The 22,463-nt window shown below is 47.4% G+C and overlaps 1 protein-coding gene across 3 annotated transcripts in view; it reads left to right on the forward strand.

Annotated features, from left to right (window-relative positions):
* The window catches only part of FGF12 (fibroblast growth factor 12), a 217,903-nt gene that overhangs the window by 108,150 nt on the left and 87,290 nt on the right, over nucleotides 1-22,463 (forward strand). The window contains exon 1 of one of the 3 annotated variants that reach the window (XM_074547209.1): nucleotides 11,903-12,838. The exons of the other annotated variants lie outside the window; for them this stretch is intronic. Within the exon in view, the coding sequence (XP_074403310.1) occupies nucleotides 12,640-12,838 (199 nt within the window). The 5' untranslated portion in view covers nucleotides 11,903-12,639. Of the gene's footprint in view, nucleotides 1-11,902; nucleotides 12,839-22,463 lie in introns of those variants that run through there. 3 annotated transcript variants of the gene reach the window in all.

Raw genomic sequence — 22,463 nt, forward strand, 5'->3', positions numbered from 1 at the left:
TGAAAGTATTAGTGCTACAGATCAGAGAAAGGGTCTCTAGGCTCATGTTATTGCAGGCTGTATCACATAATTTTTTCACAAATGTGTACAAAAAGCCTCCTTGGAACAGAAGGAGCAGAATGAGATGTGCCCACTGGTCCTGTTGGAAGTGTCTTACTCCTCTGATTGCTAGAAACCATGTCTAATTTCTAGTATAAATTTATTCTTGGCCAGTTTCTACTCATTTCCTCTTGTGCCAGCATTGCCCTTCAGCTTATCTGTCCTCTGACTGGTGTTATTTATGCCCTGTTTACATTTCTTTCTGCCTGGGCAATGAAGATCTGTGAAACATGTGCATTCTGCTTTAGTTTGTAGGCAGTTTCATTTTCTTAATTGCTCTAGTGCCAGGGTTTCAAACAGCACAAGGGAGCATCCTTTGTTTTGAAAAGAAAAGCTTTCATTGAAGCTGCACAATATTGTGGGCATATTTCCTGTTTGACCAAGGCTTTATGAATTCTCTATATTTTTCTCAATTTTTATTTTCCCCATAAAATTGCAAAGCTGTGGGTCAAATTTAAGCTGACAGAGTCCATATTAAATGATTAAAAAATAAAAAAGAAAGACTTTTCAGACCCTACATTGTGCCAGGAGGAGTCAAGGAAGAAAACTGAGAGAATTGCAATAAATGCTGGAGCTATCCATGTGCAAATAATAATAAGGCTGGGAGTAGCATGTATCCTTTTCTAGAACAAATGCCTGGTGTCTGCCTCCTTATGTAAACTGTTTTTGGCAAGATGAACTTTGCAGGAGTCAGTCTGGCATGTTTAACTGGGGTGAGAGCTGGTGCCTGCTGCACAGGGTTTTCTTGCACCCCCCACACGGAGCTTTGGTAGTGTAAGGGGTGGATGGTGGAGCCTATGGGGAGATCCCTGGAGCATCAGTGAGATCTGGAAGTTTGTTCCATTTATGTAGACTTTGATAATCCCAGCTCACGTTCTCTTTGGCTCATGACAGCTAAGACTTGCTGATGAATAAGCAAGGAACTCAAAGTTATTGAAGGTAATGAAGTGTCCATGAATTATGCTCTTTCACAAGGACATGTTTGTGTTGCATATGCTCCTTTTACTGGTACTGTCTTCAGGCTTCTTTATCTGCATCTGTAATGAGGAGACAGACACTGCCCTGGTAGCTACAGATCTACACACTTAATTTCCTAAGTGCCCAACTTCATCAGTGCAGACTTGAAAGGAGCTCTGAGTCACTGCCCTGTCAAATCAGTTTTTTCATCTGAGGGCACCTTCTTGCACCCCACATTTTATAGCATTTGAGGTGGGCTGAGGTGGGTATTAGAGGTACTAGAAGTATCTGGTTTAGTATCTGAGTTTCTAGAAGTATCTACTGTAATGGACTGAAGAAATAATAGATTTGTTTCTTAACTCTGAGAAGGGAACATGTATTATTGGCATTCTTTAGCAAGTAGAAGGGTTCCCAAAGCCAAGCAAATGAGTGACAAAGCTTGCATCAGGCTTATGAAATGAGTTAGGGGAGAGAGAGCATCCTTGCAACCAGATTAGAACTACCCTGCCCCTAAGTCAAGCATAAGTCAACCCTCCTCCAGCCTGGAACTGCCCGGCAGGTTTTGCTTCCCTTCCTTTGTATGGGGAGGTTGCCCAGGAACACCAAGCCTCTGAAGCTGAAATAGAGCCTGTGGAAGATAGAAACACCAGTGGGGCTTAACTCTGCAGAAGAAGAGCTACCTCAGGAACTAGGCAGTTGCATGAAAATAATTTTGTGTCTCCTTTTCCCTGGTGCAGAAAATCTGAAACTATGAGAATATTATTAGGATTTTATCTTCTTTGCTGCTCTGGCCCTCTTTCAAGACTGAAGGATGCTTTTTGGGCAGAAAATCCCAACATGCCTCTGCAGCTCATGGATAGCTGGTCATCTCTCCATGGAGTGCTGAGGATCTCTGTTGCCATATTGCTACCTGTACCCAGCACAAAGCCATCTTCTCCTTAATTACTGACAAAAATGTCTCTTAGAAGCCTCCCAATTATTACTCAAGTACCCACTTAAGTGGCTTTTAATTCAGGCTCCTCACCCCCACACGTGTGCATTTTCCAATTGCCAAGCACAGCTAGTCTTATGTATAAGCATCTGCCAAAAGAAAATGCTGATACCCTGCCCCCTGGTTTATACTACCTTGCATGAGCTTCAGTGAACCCATAGCAGCTCAGGAGATGGTCTTTCCAACAGGCTAGAGGAGGAGCATTTAATCATAATGAAAGATGAAAGCTCTTGTTGTGAGTTACGTACCTCTGACAACTCTTGGCAGTTCTACAGCATCTCTTGTTGGACTGCTGCTGGCTCCTTTGCCAGCTCCTCGTTACTGGAGGCTGCCCCTTTCCCCTGCTCTGGGGCAGGAGTGCCTGTGGGCTCCTGTAAAAGCTCTGGGGGCAGCTGGCAAGAATGAGCCATAGACAATGTGCTGGGTGCCACAGCAGGCAGCTGACACTGCCCATAGGGTGGTGGGAGGGCAGCATTTCCAACTTTGCAGCCTTCTTTGTGGGAACAGAAAGGGAAGCTCAGGGGATCCTGTCCTCATCCTGTAGGACCCAGCAGCATTCAACAGGGGATGCTTTAGATCATGGCTGTGTGGGTAAGCAGGGTCTGTGCCTGTTTCTCCATGACTCACAGAAGGCATTGCTCTTTCTGCTTAATTCCAGTGTTTACTGGGGTAGTCTCCAGACACCAGGTCCAATCAGTGACCTGTTTGTAGCGGGCTCCAGCAACCCTTTAGTGGAATATTTTTTCCTGTTTCTGATGGAGACCAAAGGGACACTAACTCTGTCCCTGAACTGAGAAAAGGATTGTGAATGTGAAGTGAGAGGGCAGGCAAGCACATGGCCAGAGAGGAAGATCAGAATTCCTTGTACAAGAATTCCTTGTCCAAGATGGAAGCCGTAGAGAGGTCATGAATAAAGGATGCAAGGAAAAGGAGTTGTCCATGTCCAAAAGCTCTTCTTGCAAACTCCTAGGAGAGCCATAGAAAGTGGTCGGAACAGCTATTGCATCTTCTGCTTTAGGCATTTCAGGAGTTCAGCAGTCTGAGAGCAGAAAAGGCAGGAACTGTAATTCATGTCAGAGAGACACATGTGAGTGGTACAGGCTGGGAGGCTGTGATGGATGCAACAAGAAGGAGTAGCCAAACAATCAGTAGAGGTGCTTTTTTCCCTTGAAAAATGCCACTTTGTCAACACTGTGCAAGGGAGAAAGGAAATAGTCATTTCAGAAAAGCGTGTTGTGCAGGGGTTTCAGTGCCAAGTTTCATTCCACTGCTCTGCCTGCTGCAAAAGCAGAGACTTGGTCAGAACAGTGGTGAGATTTCTACATCAGTGTGCTTTCCTCTCTTCTGGCATCTCATAGTGAGCTCCAAAAAGTCTCATTTTCATTTCATGTGGGGAAGAAACATAACAACACAATTTTCTGCAGAGTAGATTTCTGTTATCTTAGCTCTAATACTGACCGATGTGGGGTGAGTGTCAGAAGCCAGGCAGAAAGGACCAGTTGTGATTATGAGTCTGGGCTCCACCATGACTCAAATCAGGACTGCACCAAGCAAGCCCACTAAGTCCTGGGTGACAGGCATAATCTATAGGGCAAGCAACTTGTAGCTGAGTGGGATTTGGACTAGATGTTGGAGTAGCCTTTTTCAGCTGATGGTGGTAGAGCTGCATTCCTAAGGGAGCTGTGGGATTTACAGTGCTGCAGGTGCCTGATCAGAGATCAGACCATCGGACAAGCCTTGTCAGTGATGATGGAGGTACTGCTGGCTCAGTACATGGGTGACTTCTCCAGGGTCCTTTGTACCCTGTGCCCTGTGAGATCAGCTCATCTATTTTTGAAAGAGGTTGGCTCTTAGGGTGAAATGATAGCAAATCCATCACAGCTCTTGCCATGTTGTTCTCTTGATGGATTACCTTTGATATTAACAACAAACATGAGCCTTGCCTTGACTTACTGCCTCCAGATTTCACTCTGACTTTGCTGGATTGAGACAGTCCCTCCTTTCAAAAATGTTCTTACTGAGAGGTGAGAGATTTATCAGTCAGGGCTAAGTTTTCTCTGTCATTTACTTGGATATCGAGGCTCTCAACCATTTATCTTTTGTGGCCACATTTTCAGCAACACCAAACTATTGGTGGCCATGGTATTAACAGGCTAAATACAGGCAAGTACCAAGAGTGTGTTCAAGAGTGGCCCCATGTAGAATCTCTGTGGATGTGCTATTACTGCAACCAAGAGACCAAACTGCTCATGTCTTTCACTATATCCATATTCTTTGTAGTCCTCAGACCATCTTTGTTCTGCCACTTCTGAAGTATGGTAACTAGACTTCATGACTTGTGATACTGGTATTTGCTACACTGGTACAAATGTTTTTGTACAAATTTGGTAAAATGAGCATTGTTCATTTTTCTCCCTATTGCTCCATCCATGTACACATAGGCTTGGGCTCTCCTAGCTGCAGTTCTGTGCAGAAGGCTCCTCTTAGCTGTATCTCTCTCATGGTTCCCAATTCCCAGAGTCACTGCTTTCTGAGGAAAAAAAATGCCCAGTCGTGAAGTAATACAGACTGCACAATTTATCCCCAGAGATTTGATCTGTCTGTGTTAAAAGGAAACTTGTTTCTATGAACTCGGTTTCCGTGTCAGTTCAGTTTATTCTCTTCACCAGACTTACTGCGATCATTAATTACTACCGCATTAGGCTTTGTATCCTTGGCAAACTTGGATTTCCTTCCAGACCACTGATATCTTTATTGGTGTCTGGATTGCAGCAGCTCTCAGAGTCCAGGGAAAGAGGACATGGGATTTCATTTTGCTGGAGAGATAGAGGAGTTGATTTATTGCTGGAGAGGGAAATAAATTACAATGCAAATAGCAAGAGGTGTGCTTGTAAGACAGGGGTCTGTGGGGGAAGCAATGCATTCACCCAGATCCTTTTTACCCGGCACTTTAGGTCATCAGGGGATAAGGGAGTCTTCAAACCTTGTCCCAGCTGCATGACAGCTGTAATCTCACATTTACTTTTAGTGTTGAATATGCTCTTGCAGTATGCAGGAGAAATAAGCAGGTTTTGTTAAATAAGATGCAATCTGAATGCATATAACTTCAGAGGCATCCTTAGGGCAGGATTAATGTCCCAGCACTCCTGGACTGCAGAGCTGAATGGCAGTGGGAGTACCGGGTCTTGCCAGAGCTGCTGCTTTTCTTTTGAGCTCTCCAGACTGGAAGGCTGCTTTGCTGAGTGGCAGAGCAGTGGGCTGCCCCAGTGAAGCATTGCTGACCTGACCCAGCAGGATTTGAGACTGGACCTAGCTCAGGCTGCAAATCCTGGCCTTGTGGATTTGGAGGCTGGATGAAGGGACGAGCAAAGTTTGGGTTTAGGGAACTTTGCCTGGCTTCTTTAGGTCTGTCAGAATCCATTATGTGCAGATAGACAGATCTACAGGTCTGGAGGAAGTTTGATATTTCTCTTGGCAGCTTCTGGCCCTTCCCCCCCCTCTTGAACTATGCCAGTGCTACAAAGGTACAATAAGGAGGTGGATCTTCAGTCTCCAAGCCTTGACCTGCTGTGGAGCAGATGGTCCCACAGCCCTGCTGGAGGAGCACGATAGGGGTTTCACTCTCCCTTCCTCCTTTTTATCATTCTCAATCACATAATCGGGTTGGTTTGCCTCAGCCAAGATCTAATCAGGAAGGATCTCTTTGACTTTCAGCAAAGTCAGCTTGATGGAAACTTTAAATTGAAAGGCTTTTCCTGACACACTTGAAAATGGTTTTGGTTGAAATTGGTGTCTGGCTGCATGGTTGCAACATGAGGAGTTTTCCTTCCTCCCAGGGAGAGGGAGAAGTTTGGGCAGCCTCTCAGACCTCCTGAGCCCAGGGGCTTGGGGGCCCTGGGATGGAGCTGCACTGTGAGGTTTCACTCCCCTCTCTACCCAGACCACACCTTCATGCAGGTGACATGTAAATCCAGTCACAACCATGTTCAGTGTCCATGGGATCTGGGCATCTCTGGCATTATTGAAACTGTAGGACAAAATGGGCTACAGGTTGTCATCAACTAGGATGAACAAAGGACAGTGGGGATGGCTGACCTCTCCTAGGGAGAAGAGTGGGAATTGTCTGTTCCTAAAAGCACCTCTGTCCTGAGGTGGGGACTGAGTCTCTGCTCTAGACAGAGGAGCATGATGTGTGTTTATTCAGCCTCAGGCTCACAAGTGGGGTTGTTCATTGGTGGCTATTCCACCTATTTCATGTCAAGCTTCTGCTCTGCATTGAAAGCACAAGGGATGTGGTCTTTTTCTAACACGCTGTGAATGCAGATGCAAGACCTGGAGTGAAATCTCAAATCCACGCTTTACTTTCTTCTTCTGGGCTCCTGTGGCTTAAGGCTATTTGACAGGTAGGCATAGGTGAAAAATCCCTAAAGAAGTGGAATGAGGGAGTTGCTGGGTGTTGGGAGAACCCAGTGAGGAAGAGGAGGTAGAGGGAGGAAGAGAGGCAGCTGTCTGTCCTGTCTTTTAAATTCTCCAGTACAGGCAAGAAGATACTTGAGTTTTCTTTCCAGATGTGTAGGTGGGTGTTTCTAAGCCTGGGGCAGCTGCTTGTCTGTGTGCCACTGGCTCAGCAAGGGTGGGCTCCTGGCTCTGCCTTGCACAGGGTGACCTGCAAGCAGAGCGTCCATCCTTTCATTATTCCTTGATGGGAGATCCTTCAGCAAGGCCTCGTTCCTGCACTGCCCTTCTGACTGAAGTGCTGTGCGGGAGCTGTCACTGGGCAGGTGTTTGCAGGCCCTTTCTCTTGGACTCCTGCCACTTAGGAAGCCACAACTCAAGTGTATCACTGCAAGGATAGCAGCTTTTCATGTCCTGATCCCATTGGGGAAGGCAATGTTAGAATGGTTGATGAACAGGACTGTTGGGCTGAGGTGATAAAAACGGATTTGTGATGAGCCCACCTTGAACAAGCCCCAGCTCTGGCTCTGGCATGTGGGACAGGCACTGACCCGTCTGCAGCGTGGTCTCTGTATGTGGGAACAGTTTGAGATGTTCCCTGCTCCTTTTCAGGCTTCATTTCAGGGAAATGATCCCAGCAGATGTTTCCAGAACCCTGGAGACAAGTCTATTCATCCATACAGGAGGCTTCTTAAAGAAAACACTTAAAGAAACATTTTCATTTCTAGAAAGCCACAGTTCCCTTCAGTGAGGTGAAGCTTTCTTGTGTTGCCCTGCCTGCATCTCATATAGGCAACCAGTCAACAAGGAGAAATAAAAGCTTCTGCTAAGTAGAAAACCTTCTCTTAAAAGGGGGAAAAAAGGTGAAATTATAAAATCCTAGTACAATTATTTATTTTTCTGACTGCAGTTGGTTTTGTTGTATTGGTACTGCTTGTGGCCTGCTTTTTGCAGTAGTGGTTTCATTCTGCAGCGTGCCAGCTGTGTACCTGCCCCTTGCTTTAACAACTAGACATGCCCAACTTCTCCCCAGGCTGGAGCTGGATTGAAAGACACCAGCTAAACTAATAAATACTTCTTGTGATGAGTTGCAAATTTTGTTTAATTGAATCTTTGAAGGAAAAAAAGGGAGTGAAGGGCCCATTAAATGAATTATTTCAATATAGCAATCAGGTGACGCAGGCTTTTTTGTGTTTATTAAAAGGCCAAGTCAGCTCTAAGCTCAGCTGTGCGAGAACAGCCCAGAAAGCCGGCCAGTTCTTGTACTCTGCTGCTGTTTAAGGGCCAGATCTCTCTCCCTGAATAGCATATTTAAAGTGGCCATGTGAATTCTTATTAGGCATCCAAACATAGATACAAACTCGTGCATTGTAAACAGAATTACCCTGCACAGAAACGGAGCAAAATGCAGCAAGGTCTTGTCTTTTCTTTATCAGGTTACCCAGGCATGTTTTTTTTTCAAAAAGTCCTCCCACGCAGAGAGACTGGGGAATGCCAGAGCTGCATGAATTTTAATTATGCTAGACATGCAACAAGGGGCTACCTTATAAAGAATAAAGTTAATAAAACATGGATATGGGCTTAATTCTGCTTAATAAGCAGCCCTGGCAATGCACATTTTAGATGTAATTTACACAGCGTGGAAATTTGGTACAATTCTTAAGAGGTGTCTGCATGCAGACTTTCAAACTCAACAGTGCTTTCCTATTGGAAGAGATTTGTTGCTATGCTGCTGTAAAATGGTGAATTAGGCCATTCATAATTATTGGCCAGAGATGGGAGTCTTTCTTTTTTTCCCATTCAACTACAGCAACATGCACACACATTTTAAAGTGGTATTAAATGTAAATCTCTTCCTTAATTTTCATGTATGCATTTTCAGTAGCTCTGCAGATAAAATAGCAAAAGAAACCCTGCATATGTTTGTATCTGTAGTTAGCTCTATATGCACAGAATTAGTAAAGCAGAGATATGCCTAATGACTGAATCTACAGAACACAGCCCATGGCTTTTGAAGGCTCTATGAAAAATAAACAGGATATTCTGTTAGCAACCCTGCGGGAATTATTGCACTTCACTAAGGAAAGATGCCAATAACCTCCGTTTTGACCTAGATAGATCATTCTGTTTAGGAAGGTAAGGGAATGCAATTCTAGATCTCTTCTCTGCTCAAGTCACCAAAGCCCTGACATTCAGCCAGGCCTTCGTTTTAAACCTCAGCACTAAGGACAGAAGAGTTTATTTATCAAGAGGGTGAAACCTCAAAAATTGTAGTGTCTTGAAATATTGATACTGGTCATGCAGAGGCTCTTGTATGTCTGCAGTGGGGATATTTAGTGAGCACAGTAGTCTGACCCTTTGCCTGTTCCTCTGTGCCAGACGGGGTCTTTCTCCACAAACTGCAGGGGGGGCATTGACATATCTCTCCAATGTCATCAAAACAGTCTGTCTTGGTTATTTGATGAATTGGTGCTACTCTTGCATTCTGTTTTTCATATGGTGCACTGTGCAGCTTTGCAGACTGGCACTGAAGTGAGGAGGAAGCCCAGAGAGAAGGAGCATGCCAGAAAAATTGTCATAATAACTGTATAATATAGATATTATTTTACATAGAAATATGTTTTAAAATTGCGTTCCTTAAGGAAAAATGCCATATTGGCCTAGTTTGCTCAAACAATTCAGCTTCCATTGGTAGTAATGAGGAAGGCCTGTGAATCTCATAGGGGCTAGTTGGTTTGAAACAGTGTAGGCTTCACAACCCTCAAAGAGGAGTAGCTGATACAGATGAAAATGGAAGATGTTTTGAGCCCTCTTTACCCAAATGGAAGTTGAAGGAGAGAACCTTCACTGTTAGAGATGAAAGCACATGGAGGCTTTTCTGTTTCACCTGGCAGCCCACCAGAGGTAATGTTTCACTGGTGAGAATGACAGTGCAGGAGCATGATGAGACTGGGCTTGCATTCTCCAGCTCAAGAGCACTCTGGGTTTCCTTGGTGTTTCTAAAAGCTTGGACTCTTCAGAAAGTCTTGTGAAGCTGGGGCATGATTTGACCCGTGCAGATGTACATGTGAGAAATGTCACCAGAGCTCATGGCACTGTGCCCGTGCTCAGAACCAAGCCCTGTGGACTCCTTGGCCATCTGTAGATAAAGGCAGACCTGCATGTTGGCAAATGCAACACTACATTCAGTTTCACAAGCTTTGGCTTAATTTTATTCAGTCACTGCAGAAGCAGGAAAGACCTGGGAGAAGCCTTTCTTCCTAAGAGTTGCAGCAACTCTCTTTGCAGATCCACAAATCATCAGGGAAAAAATACTGTGACCGACTTTATCAATGATTAGGATCATTTTTAAGTGCAGAGCTGCTGCTCTGAGTTTACAGCTACACAACAAAACAAATTAGTTGCACATCAAAATAACTGGAACTTATCTAATGTGAGGTGGATAAACTGGCATTTTTTCACCAAACTTGAAGACTACAGGCAAAAAAAGTATCTTTATATATAGATGGAAAATCTCTTTCTTGAGAAGATATGAAGATATGCTCACATCCTTTGAAGATGAAGCTTTGGATAATTCACTGGCATTTCAGATAGTGATTCTCTGATTGCAAACAGCTTTCTTTAGGCCATGCCTGTACCTTGTACTGCAATAATTCTTTGATGTCTAGTGAAATAATCCGATAGAGAAAATTAAAATCTGAAGCATTTTAGCTACAGGAAAGGGAAGAAAAATCTTTATTGATTGGGATGGTGAAATCTGCTCAAAATAAGTTGGCAGTAGTTAAAAAGAGATCAACAGCCTGGAGAACCTGATTCCACCTTGTTTTGATATGCATAGAGAGTAGGAGTAAAAATCAGGAAGTAATGCCATTAGTTAATCATTATGGACATAGTGAGTGGTTGTTTCAGTTGTCTTTTCCTCCCAATACATTAAAATAATTTAGAGCTGAAGTCTAGAGGTGAAGAATTCAGAAAATTTTTAGAACTTAGAAGTGAAGTAGTTAAAAAGATTATTTTGCTAAATCTGGTAATTCCTAGGGTGTGTTACCAACTGGTCTAAAATGCTCTTGTCAGCTGCAAACATGCACCACGCGTACACCTTCAGAGCTGGCTTAATCCTGTCCTGCCTTTGTTACTCGCCAAAGTGTAGCAGTGTCTTCTCTTCCCAGCCGAGATGCCCTCTCCCTCCACCCTGTGCTCTCCCCTCGGGGTCTTGCTCAGTAACCTGGGCAGCTGCCATCGCTACCTGTTACTTGAACCTGAAATCCGGAGAGCACCGTCCTTGTGCAGCAGCAGTTACTTCTCTGGATAACCAGAGATGTATCTCCAGGTTTTTTCGGTGCGGTTTTGCGGCTGGAGATGTGCGGGAGTCGGCCCAGCACCTGCTGATAGCAGTGTGCGGTGGGACCGCTGTGGCGGGGGCAGCCCAGCAGTGCCCACCGCCGCTGGAGCCGCCCGCAGGCTCCTCAACCGAGGCACCGGCCCCGGGCAGGGCAGCCCTCGGCATGCCGGGGTTGTCCCTTCTCTCTGCTTCCACGGAGAGGCAGGGAGAGCCACGGACACGCTCGGCTGCCGAGGCTGGGCGCTCGGGCATCGAGAGCAGCGAGCAAGGAGGCAGCCGGGGTGGCTGCACGAGTGGCAGGCGGCTCCGCCGGGGGGCTGCGGTCCCGGGGAAGCCCGGCTGCCGGCGGGGGCGGCGGGTCTGCCCGGGCGGAGGGGCAGAGCCGCCGCGGAGCTGCAATCGCCTCGCTTTGCCTGCGCGATATTTCTCATCCAAACCTCGATCACGTAGGATTGCGTAGAAGAGGGCGAGCGGGAGCAGCTGCAATTCTCTCTGAGCCCGGAGCCCGGCTCCTGCCCGGCCGCCGCGGGGCTGCGGGGCTCCCCGCCGCCTTGGCAACAGCCCTGCGCAGCGTGGGCGTCCGGGGGGGCTTCCCCGGCCCCTCCCTCCCCTCTCCTCCCCCTCCTCTCCTCGCCTCCCCCCTCCCGGCTCGAGCAGGAGGATGCAGGCGGGAAGCGGGCGCGGCTCGGCTCTTCCTCGCCCCGCCGCCGTCGGGCGGCACCGCGGAGCATCCTGAGCCCCGCACGGAGCAGCAGCAGTGGCAGCCGCACCCCCCCGCCCTTCTCCTCCTCCACCTCCTCCCCGCCTTGCATCGCTCCTCCCGCCGCCGTCCCCGCCGCGGCAGCCGGGCCCGGGGCCGCCCCGGTGCCGAGTGCTCGGCGGCCGCCCGGTCGGCCGGACGATGTGGGTTGCTGCCGTCGGGGAGAGCCGGTGCCGGGGCAGAGGCGGCGAGCAGGGCAGGAGAAGCTGCGCCAGCCATGGCGCTGTGAGCCCGGGGCGCCGAGCTGCGGCGATGTGAGCCCGCACTCGCGGCCGGGTGTTTCTTTTTTTTTTTTTTTTTTTTTTAAGAATTTAATTTTTTCGCCTTCTTTTTAATTTGTTTGTTGGCCTGCTGCTTTTTCCCGTGGCTGCTTTTTCCTTCCCCTCCCGCCCTCTCTGAGAGCAGAGTGGGTAGGGGGGGAGAGGAGAAAGAGGAGGAGTGCGAACAGAAATGCAGCGCCGCTCTCCCTGAGCCCGGCCGCGGAGCCGCGTCCATGTGCGCGCCCTGCCGCGCAGCGCCTCGGAGCCACCGCGCCGGGGCCGGGGCTGCCCGCGGCCCGAGGGGTCTCTGACTCATCCCACAGCCCCTCGCCGGAGGGCGGCCGGAGGGAGGAAGCGCCGCCGCCTGCGCCCGGGCGGAGCGGAGCGGCACCGCGCCGCAGGGACCCGCGGATCCTCCGCGCCCCCCTCTCCTTTGGACACAGCGGACCTTCGCCAGCGGGGCGGCCGCTCCCGGATCTACGCGGCGCTACCAGCCCGGCCGGGGGTCTCGCCGACGGCCGCCCGCGCCGGGATTTGCGCTCCCCGGGGACAGACCCATGGGCGGCGGGCTCCGGCGTCCAGCCATGGTTGTTAGCCCGGGCGCCCTGCTCCGCCTGGCCGGCTGAGCCCTCCCCGGCGCCGGGACTCGGGGCTGCAGCGCGTTCCGCGGGTCGTTCCCGTGCCCGGTCCCCGCGGGGCGCGGCGGCGGCTCGGCCCCAGCGCGCCCGGGCGGCGCACCCCGGAGCGGAGCGGCGCGGGGGGCCCATGAGCGGCGATGGCAGCGGCTATCGCCAGCTCGCTCATCCGGCAGAAGCGGCAAGCGAGGGAGTCCAACAGCGACCGGGTGTCCGCCTCCAAGCGCCGCTCCAGCCCCAGCAAGGACGGGCGCTCCCTCTGCGAGAGGCATGTCCTGGGGGTCTTCAGCAAAGTGCGCTTCTGCAGCGGCAGGAAAAGGCCGGTGAGGAGGAGACCGGGTGAGTACGGCGGGCCGGGGCCGTGGGAAGCCGCTTGGCGGGGAGGGCAGCCCCACACCCGCCGGGATGGCTGCCCCGGGGCGCTCCGGCACCGCCTGGGACGAGGCTTGCTCCGAGCTGAACTTTGGCCTGGGTCCTGGCACATCTCCTCCCCGTTCTGATGGGATGGGTGGGCAGTGACCTGCTGCCAGCGTCCCTTCACGACTGTCCGAAGTGTGAGCACAGAGGGTCCTCTGGCAAGAGTGGCCCAGCGGTTTTGTCTGTCGAAGCTTCACCCAGAATTGTATTTTTCCACTTCCTCGTAGATAAGTTTTTTAAATAATCTCTCATTTTCTGCATGGAGACAAGGAAATCGATAAACTGAGGATCAGTTAAAATTGTGGCCATTTGATTACTAAATCCATCAAGTGCTACTTCAAGAGCTGAGTTGTACAGGGAATTTCATTAGCTTAGAAAGCTTTCTTGATGGCAGCTGCACGACGGTTACACCTGATATGGAGTTTGTGAGGACCTAGAAATGCTCTTTAGGCTAGTCCTTTTAGTCCTGTTTCTTTTTATACTTTTATCCTTGTGTGTGCTCAGTCTTGGTTCCTTGTGAAGAACTTCACCCTAGTGTACACCCCAGTGCTCACATTCCCACGATGAAGTCCCACCACCCACAGTTTCAGTTCTGAGCCTTGCTTTGGGCTCTCAGCTGTCCTTGGTAGGCGTGAGAACTCAGCACCTGACAAGAATAGGCCCTCCATAATTTCTGAGTGGAATTATGATTTATGTCTTGCTTTATTTTTTTTACTGCTATAAGTCACCATAAAGGTAAGAAAGCAGAGATTGGTTTGAGAAGATGTGGTGAAGGTGTAGTTTTCTCAGATATTCTTCAGTATAATGGTTAAAAAAGGGGGATACTCATTCACTTAGCCATTCAGGATGTACCATTAACCTGTGTAACCCTCCTATGTTTTCCATAAACATTAGTGTTATGTTTATTTATCAGTCTCTTCATGAAGCCCCTTCTCCACAGCTGAGGTCTGTTGGTAATGACTCTCCACCCAGGCGTTGGAGGTAGCTAAGGCTGCTGTTCTTGGCTATAGACTGATGTACATGACCTGGACTCATCTGAACAAGGGAAGGAAATGGGACAAAGCCTCTCACCATAGAAGGCCACTTCTGTCAGAACTGTTGTCAAACAAAGGGGAAAGAATATTTACTCTGGATTGCTGTCAGTGCTCGAGATTCACAGGCTGTGAGGCAGGGACCATACTTGGTTACAGGAATGTTTGAAGACTCAATGCATGGGTTAGGCTGTACAAACCCATTTCTGTAATGGTCTGCTTTAAAGCAGGTATCACAAGAGGCTGTAAAATACTTAAAATATAGCATGACTCAAAGGGGAAAAGTTGCCTATCATTTTTTCCCTACTCAAGTTCTGATGAGTGGTGGCTTGCTGGACTATCCTATATATTAGTTAATCTGGGAGCCAAGACCAGAACACAGCTCTTGCCCAAAAAATGTTGGCATTTTGTCTCGGGAACCACTCTTTGCAGGATCAAGAATGGGAACTGGGAGTCTTACTGATGTAATTTTTTATATTCCTCTTTTCTCTCCATCTTAATCTTCTATTAAGTGCAGTCTCCTAAGGATTGAAAGGGCTGGGAAGTGTAGATCTGTTAGCTAGATTTCAAGATGCTTTGTCTCATGAAAGTTTTAGTGACTTCCAGCAGGATGTGGTTGGGAAGGCTTTTTATTGGTCCTACCCCAGTGCTCCCAGCTACACAGGTCCAATTCTGCTTCCTTGGACTCAGTAAATGCCTGTGAATAATCAATGGGTTTTAAGAATTCCCTCAACTTTCATGGCCTTTCATGCTGAGGAACTTTTCTGATACCTCACAGGCAAGAGTGATTTTAGGAAATCTTTTTATTGACTTAGAAGGAGGATCAGCACTACTCAGTCTTGTAAAAATAGAGCTGCTCAATCTTCAGAGCTGTCAGTCAATTGCTTGTAACCAGTACTGTATTCATCTTATAAAATCAAACAACTAGAGTAATTAAGTTGCTATGAAAAAAAAAAATCTGAAGTGTGGTTTCCTAGGCTATGGACTGGGTCTTCTTTAGTTCCCTGCATCCGTCTTCTAACTGGGGATTCATTTCAGTGATACGTTGTATTCCTGGTCTGGGGCACTCAGGAGGCACCATGCAACAGAGAGTCTGCTGCTGCCATTGTTTATTCAGGGGAGTGTACTGTACCCCCAGATAACGTGCTCATTTCAGAATACAGGTTCTGCACAGAAAATGACATGCAAATGAATTGAAAGTGGTTTGAAGAAATGTGCATACATTGTGCAGTGACCCACAACCCTAGTGATTATGTGTACTTAATGATATGCTGCTTCAGTTGTTTGCAAGTCACTGAAGGGAATGAGAGGAACACCCCTGTTCAAGAGGTACAGTTGTATTTGGTGATGATACAGTGCCAGGGGATCTCTCCTTACCTTTTTAAACATGACCTTGTCCTATGACTATGGGGAGTAACTGTCAAAATACTTCGAATTTACAGAGTGGTTTTAATCTGTAGCACTCAACAAGCTTTACCAAATGGAGAGGATTCCTCCCATGTTACAGAAGGTGAGACCAACTCCAGCTATGGAGCAGTTACCTGACACAGAGACGTAATTCCCAGTGCTGGGACCAGCAAGCCACACTTTGGGTCCTGCTGCCACTGAGCTCAGGATGCAGCATTGGTGGAGCTGCAGCTTGCACGTTACATAGATACAGCTCCAGTGGAGATTCATGTTCCCTTTGCTCTTTGCTTCTGCAAAGTAACTGTGTGAGCTTACATTGATTAAGTAAGCTGTTTAATACATGTTTTAATATGCAAACAGTGCTGTAACTAAAATATTCAGTAAAGACGTGGGTGAGCAAAGTTGCTTGGCACTGGTTGGCACCTTGTGCTCCACTTTGCAGCCTGTGTGAAGTGAGAGTGACATACTCCTGCTCTTGTATAGGAAGGTAGAATTTGCACCCTGGAGCAGCTGAGTCTCGCATACTGGACATGAGTCGTCAGAGGTTTTGGCAAGCTATGGGGAACCAGATCCATGCAGGGATATCTTGTGTAATCAAAGCTATCTGCTCCTGGGGAAAACAGACTGCAGAAACATCTCATTTGTTGGTTCCAATAGGAACTGTGTTGTAAAATGAGAACTAATTTTGTCTGTCTTTTCAATGGGCAAAGGCAGCTGTCTCACATGCACACTGTGTACTTTTAGAGCTCTTGGATGTATTTTGCTCCAAGATGACTTACTAGTTTAAGATGGGCCAAATAAGGACACTGAGTGTTGTGGACTAAACTGAACATTTGGACACATGGGCTTAATCCCATTATTGTGAGTTAATACAGGTCATTTGCTGCAATTGTGCATCTATAAATTATATATTTTGCTCTGAACCATAGTGACTTGATAGAGGATTCGAAAGAAATTATTGTATGGCATGGCTTGTCAGTGTAGGTTCAAGAGGTGGATTCTTCCTCAGGGACTGATGGATCCAAGAGTTGAGTGCAGGAGATGAGACAAGGAGCTCTCTCCAAATGACTTCCCTGCCAACAAAGAGTTGAACCAAGTACTTTCATCCCCTTTGTGTCTGAATTAAAGCATCCAAGCGTGTCCCTCCTTCAGCCTGTTTTATAGATAGCAGTCTGAAAAGCCTGGGCTGGTGGGTTCAGCTTGTTTGTGAAAGCTGTCACTGTTGCTTCACCAGCCATCTTCTGAGGCAGAGCTCACCCCAGAGGTGGCCTTCCATCATGCCATGGCCGCTGAACAGCAAAGCTGAGCAGTTTGGCAGCCTTGCACCAAGGGAAACAGGCTAGAGCATCAGGCACAATATCTGTGGGGATTGCTAGAAATTTCATTCAAGTGAAGCCCACTGAAAGGGTGTTATTATTTGGGGAAATCATGTTTGAATGGTTTGGGTCAGGTGATACCACGCGCTGTGTAGCATTGTCTCAGTCCTCTCAGATGTTGCTTTTATAGGTGAGTTACCAGCTCAGAATGCAGAGCTCATTCTCAAACAGGTTTTTCACCCCAGGGGAAAAAAAAAAGTTTTTTAAATTCCCTTTTTTCCCTGTCTGGTACATATTTTGTGCTCTTTCAGGGGAAGATACTTTTCCTTAAGGATATATAAAGACTTCTTCCAAAGTGAAGGAAATGGCTTGCATATAGGAAAAAAGCAGTAACTTAAACCATGTTTTCCAGTTGCTGTATTTCTCATTTTGAATAATAAATAGTGATTTGGAACTTAAAATATATGGATGTAGATATTTTTGCAGCAGTATAAGTAAAATATAAGGGCAACTTTAGTTGAAGGACATAGAAGGACTTTGTTCATTCAGAGATTCATTTAAAGCATTTGAGAAGTCTGTCATCTGCAAGCTGTTAAATTCCCTGACTTAAATCCTAAAGTCCTTTCTGATTTCATGCAGGGTGAAAATGATGATTGAAGCTCAGGGTAAAAACCACCCTTTTAGCTCATAGTCCTTGCTTGCTTTTGTGGAGTAGTGCATCTCAGAACAGCTGTAATACCTGCCCAACCTGTGGGATTTGTCCACTTTGTTGCCACTGTCTGAATGCTGGCTGCATTACCCAGGGCATAGCTGCTCTCTGCAGGAGAGAATTCCACCTGGATCCCAGCCCTTCTCTGTGTGTCCATGCATGTCTGGGTGTGTGCCCAGCCAAGTGGGGTCCATCACATTCTTCTGCCTGCTCCTCTGCAGAATTTGGTGCTGTGTTCTCTATAAAAGAAGTGGCTGACAGGAATGGAAATGGCTGGAAATGTGACATCACCTGGACAGCAAGAGCTCCTAGAAGTCCTAGCTGAGATGAGGGCATGGATGGCAAGTCTCCAGGCAGACATGAGCCTGGATAACACCAAGGGGAAGGGCACAACCCTGAGGGCATGCATCCTCCTTGGTGGGGCAGTGCTGTCAGCTCCTTCTGCACCACCCGTGCTAATGAATGCCAACATAACCAGGAGGGAGGAAGAGGCTCTCTGCTGCCGATGACGGCTCAGCTTGGCTGATGGGTTTCATTTTACCCAGCTGATGCCCGGGGGTGGTATCACACACATTTGTCATTTGCAGATGTGGTGGTGTCACGGTGCATGGCTGTGCTCCGTGTCAGATAGCAGCTCTGAGCTCTCAGTGCCTAAAGTCTGGGGGAGAGCTGCAGGTTCCTGGCTTTCTCCAGAGCATGGAAAACTCAGCTGCCAGCCTGCTTCCCAGCACAGCTTATGGGTGAGCATGTCAGTCACTAAGCCGCTTCGGACTAGTTCTGGACTGAGTATGCTTGATGCCAAGAAAATCCATGGAAGTTATCCAAGCTCTGAGAGGGATGGATATCTTCTGTCCCCATGGCCTCAGGGGTAGCTGTGCTTGTGAGAGCAGTGGAAATTGTTAGCCAGCAGAGGCTCACCATTAGATCGATACAAATGATTGATTCTTCCGTCACCGGCCAAATGGGAGAGTCAGGGCAAAAAGTGGTTTGTGAGTGATTATTTCCCTTCACCATAAAAGATCCATATAAATCAATTTATTGTTGACTGATACAACTGTTGGGGTTTTTTTGGGGGGGGGGAATAAATGGTGCAATTTCATTTAGAAGATTCTGATATGATACCGTCTTTAACTTTCAGGTATTCTAAATGAAATGTTCATTTGAAATATAAACCCAAAAACTTGAGTTCCAAAAAAATACCAACATGGAGACAAGTTTTTCTTTCTTCCTTACTTGCTTTGTTGAATTCAACACAAATTTAGAATGATTCCAGTAGACCAGTTACTTCATATTTTAACAGATAAATTACCTTTTAACCAGAACAATCATCAGCTTGACTTGGGCAGTGAGGAGAGCAGAGCTGCCATGGGAGCTGATGAGGCTGTCTGAGAGACAAACATAATCAGGAGTCTCACTGTGGTGGGGAGCAAGTGCAAATGCAGTTGGGCTTATCGCTTTCCTTCCTTCCCCTCCCCAAAAAGGACTACCATGAACCACAGTGGCCAGGTAGGTGTTTGTTTCATCCCCATTTGTCTCATTTGATCTATCCTTCTGAACAGTCATGTGCATATTGCTTCTGAGATTTTTCTGCTCCTGCACAGTTGAAACCAAGCTGTGATTTGTTATTAAAATTAAAGGAAGAATTTTGTCAAGCAAAACATGTAAGAGATTGATATCCCTTTCATATTTGCAAGCTCCATGGCTTGGCAGAAGGTGACCAAGAACACAGACAAGAACAGGTCAGAGAAAGCAGCTCCAAAGAACTAATTTTTAAATAAAGACTAATCATTGAATGCAGATACGTTTCTATATGTTCTGTCATAGTGTCATTGCCATGACTGCATTATTATTGTCTTGATCTTGGAAATGTTTTGAGAAGTGACCTGTACTGAAGTAATCTTCTCTGTGCCTGGGCTGTACTTGCTGCAGTCTGTTGGGGAGCAACCCTTTTGTACTCTGTTCTCCTGTTTAGTATGTGGCTCATCTCTATTCCCCAGCTAACACAAGATTTTCCATGTTTATGTATTATCCTTTCTGAGCATGGAGTAAGCTACTACACCTATTTTATCTTCGCCCTCTTCTGACATGTAGCAGAATCCTGAACTAACTCAGCCTTTCCAGAGGCTGGTTTTACATTGCATCTCTCTTAGAAGCTGTAGGAGAACCATGGATTCACTCATGAGTGCCTCTCTTCCAGCTTGCAGGAACTGGGGTTTTGTGCTTTGAGGGAGTCAGTGTGGAGACTGAGTTTGTGCAGCGTGGTCACAGGGCTGTAGGGCTGCAGCTTCTTAACAGTACCTCTGAAAATAGCAGCTACAACACATTTCTAAAATGGTAAAGCAGAAGGCATCTTTCTTGAGAGCTGTGGAACACGACTGTGGGATTCACTGTTCAGGCAGACCACTCACTTTGGCTTTTCCAGCCCCCACGCTGCAGCTCAGACAAGTAACTGTGCTCATTCCCAGCACTGAAATGAGGCTTTCTGACACTCTGATGGAGCTTATGTGGCTGCTGAGAAAATGCACCTGGATGCAAGCTGGCACTTCTCAAACACCTCTTCTGTCCTGTGTTCATTCCAGAATGCCCTGGCTAAAGGTGACAGAGACACAAGGCCACAAACCTGGAGGCAGGGTGGTGACCTGAGTCCTGAGCCATTCCAGTCTTCTGGGAGGAGCTGTGGCTGGTTGCTGGTATGATGAGGCTCCGTGCAGCACCTCTGGGCATTTCTGCTCTCTGCCCTTTCCCTGTGGAGTGCGCTGCACCAGGAGATGAAGGTTAATGCTGGAAGCAGCAGCATCACAGAAGGGGTCTGTGCAGCTGTGTTGCTGCATCTGCTCTGTGGCTTTGGGTTTGTCATGAGGAGCTGACTGTTCCTCTGTGCTGGGGTATCCACTGAGGAGATGCTGCTTGGGCTTCTGCAGCTCTAGGCAGAGCTCTAGGTTTGGAAGACTGTTGAGTTTTTGTGCTCAATAGCAAGCGGGAGGTAGCAGTAGCAGCTCCTCTTGTCTTGGCAGCATGTGCACCTGTTGTACCTGAAGTTTTGTGTGGGAGGTGGAATTTTGTGCAATCCCATCTGACTTGCATCAGTGCCCCCTCCTCCTTCAGTTTTACCAAGCACAATAACAAACTCGATTTCCAATGGTGCTTGACTGGCCCTGCTGTGTTCCTGAAGAGGAACCTTCAGCTGTGGACCTCTGGCACTTCACTGGCCAGAAGGCGGGCAGCTGTGGTAAAAGGAGAGGAGCAGGTCAGCTGTCACCTGCCTGTCTTCCCCATCTTTCTTCCTGGGACCTTTTCAGCACAATAGTTCTTGTTTGAAGTGTGCACCTTCAGTGATAGATGTCAGAAAATGGCTGGTTGCCTCTCATGGAGGGGGCTGTACATGAGGGTGAAGATCCAGGGCTAGGTACAGCCACTGCAGTGGTGGAGAGCATCCCACATCCTCTCACATCCCACATTCTCTCACATCCCACAGCAGCATCTTTGGAGTGCTCTGTGCACTCCTGTCTCACCTTCCCTCCAGCAGCCTGCTCTGTTAAGGGCATGTGTTACATCCAGTGGACAGCTTCATGCTGTGAACTGGCAAAATAACCACAGAGAGGCAATGTAATTCTGTTACTTGTGCCTCTTCTCCAGCTGAAACCTGATTGCAGTTATGATAAAGATAAAACCCCCCTCAAATGTTCCTTTCTTGAGATACTTAAGCATTTTGGATTGGAATGAAGGAAGAAAGAGGTCCTGGGGTTAATAGAACATGCTCACTTAATTGATATTTATCTAGAATAGCATCGTTGGCTGTCTCCTCCCTTGTTGGCTGCACAGATAGTTTCTTTGCTTAGCGATTGCCACCCATGTTTCCTCAGCTGCCAAATAAATACATTTCATTCATCCCCCAAAGCAAAACTGTTTGCAAAAGGTCAAGTGGATGGGTCTGCTGCAAATGAGGCCAGGCTGCAAAAAGCCAGTCCACATTTTCCAGAACATTGAGAAGCAGTAGAAATTAGCAATAAGACAGCTGGTTTTGGCTTCCAGCACCCAGCTTAGGGTTGGGTGCTGAAGGGTTCCCTGGGGTCTTGGGAGCCCCTGGGCTGCAGGAGATGCAGGGATCAGATGCTGGTGGGTGAGGGGCCTGGACCATCCACCTGCCCTGTAGCTGGTGGCTTTCTGGCACAGCTCCTGTAACTGGAGCTGGGGTGAGTCACTGGCTGCCTCCGGTATCGATCTGCAGCCGTCCCTGCGCTCATTCTGTGGTGATCAGCATCACACTCTGGCAGGGATTGTCTGTTACTGGGCTAAAAGGGCTGGCAGAGCGTGGGGTGTAACCAGTAATTCTGTGCTGGCCTTCACAGTCAGGTGTGCTGCTCATCAGTATGGGCTCTGCCTGCTGGCAGCCACACAGCATCAGTACTGAAACATTTCTAAACGTTTCTTTTGGCTTTCATTTAATTTCATTCCGTGCCACTCCTACCCTCCTTGCTTCCATAAACATTTCTTCTTCTATTTTCCTTCCTGTTTCTTCTTCTACTCTACTTTCTATTAAATAAATTCTAAGATTTTAGAGCCACAGCCCCATAGCAGCTCTCGAATGTTTAGCAAGCACCAAGTGAAGTTTTAGAGGTTTCTGAGCACTCCTGGGCAGCTGGGGGAGCAGGAGCTTTGTTCAGAAACCTGTTGGAGAGGCAGATTTTCTGTTTTCACTCCATCTGCACTCTGTCATCCTCAGCACATGCATCCCTGGGGAGGGAGCTCACTGATTTCAGCTCTCTTCTGAGATGGCAGTTGGGTGGCAGGTGAACCTGCCTGTCTCACTGGAATCCTGAGAGCTGCTTGATACCAAAAATGAGGTGTTTGTGCTGAGACATGAGCAATAAAACATCATCGTTATTTAAAACAGAGCTTTAGATTGAACAAAGTGGATGATCACTTTCTCACACCTGGAGCGTTTTCATTAGTTTGAAGGAAACCTTTGGCTCTAATGGAAAATTAAAATCATCATGCAGATTAAAAAAGGTATATTTTCACAAAGCAAAAGGAAAGAAGTTCAAGTCATACGGTGGAATTTTGGCCATTTTTAGCATGATCTT

This window comes from Zonotrichia albicollis, chromosome 9 (assembly GCF_047830755.1).
Source record: "Zonotrichia albicollis isolate bZonAlb1 chromosome 9, bZonAlb1.hap1, whole genome shotgun sequence".
Taxonomy (NCBI): domain Eukaryota; kingdom Metazoa; phylum Chordata; class Aves; order Passeriformes; family Passerellidae; genus Zonotrichia; species Zonotrichia albicollis.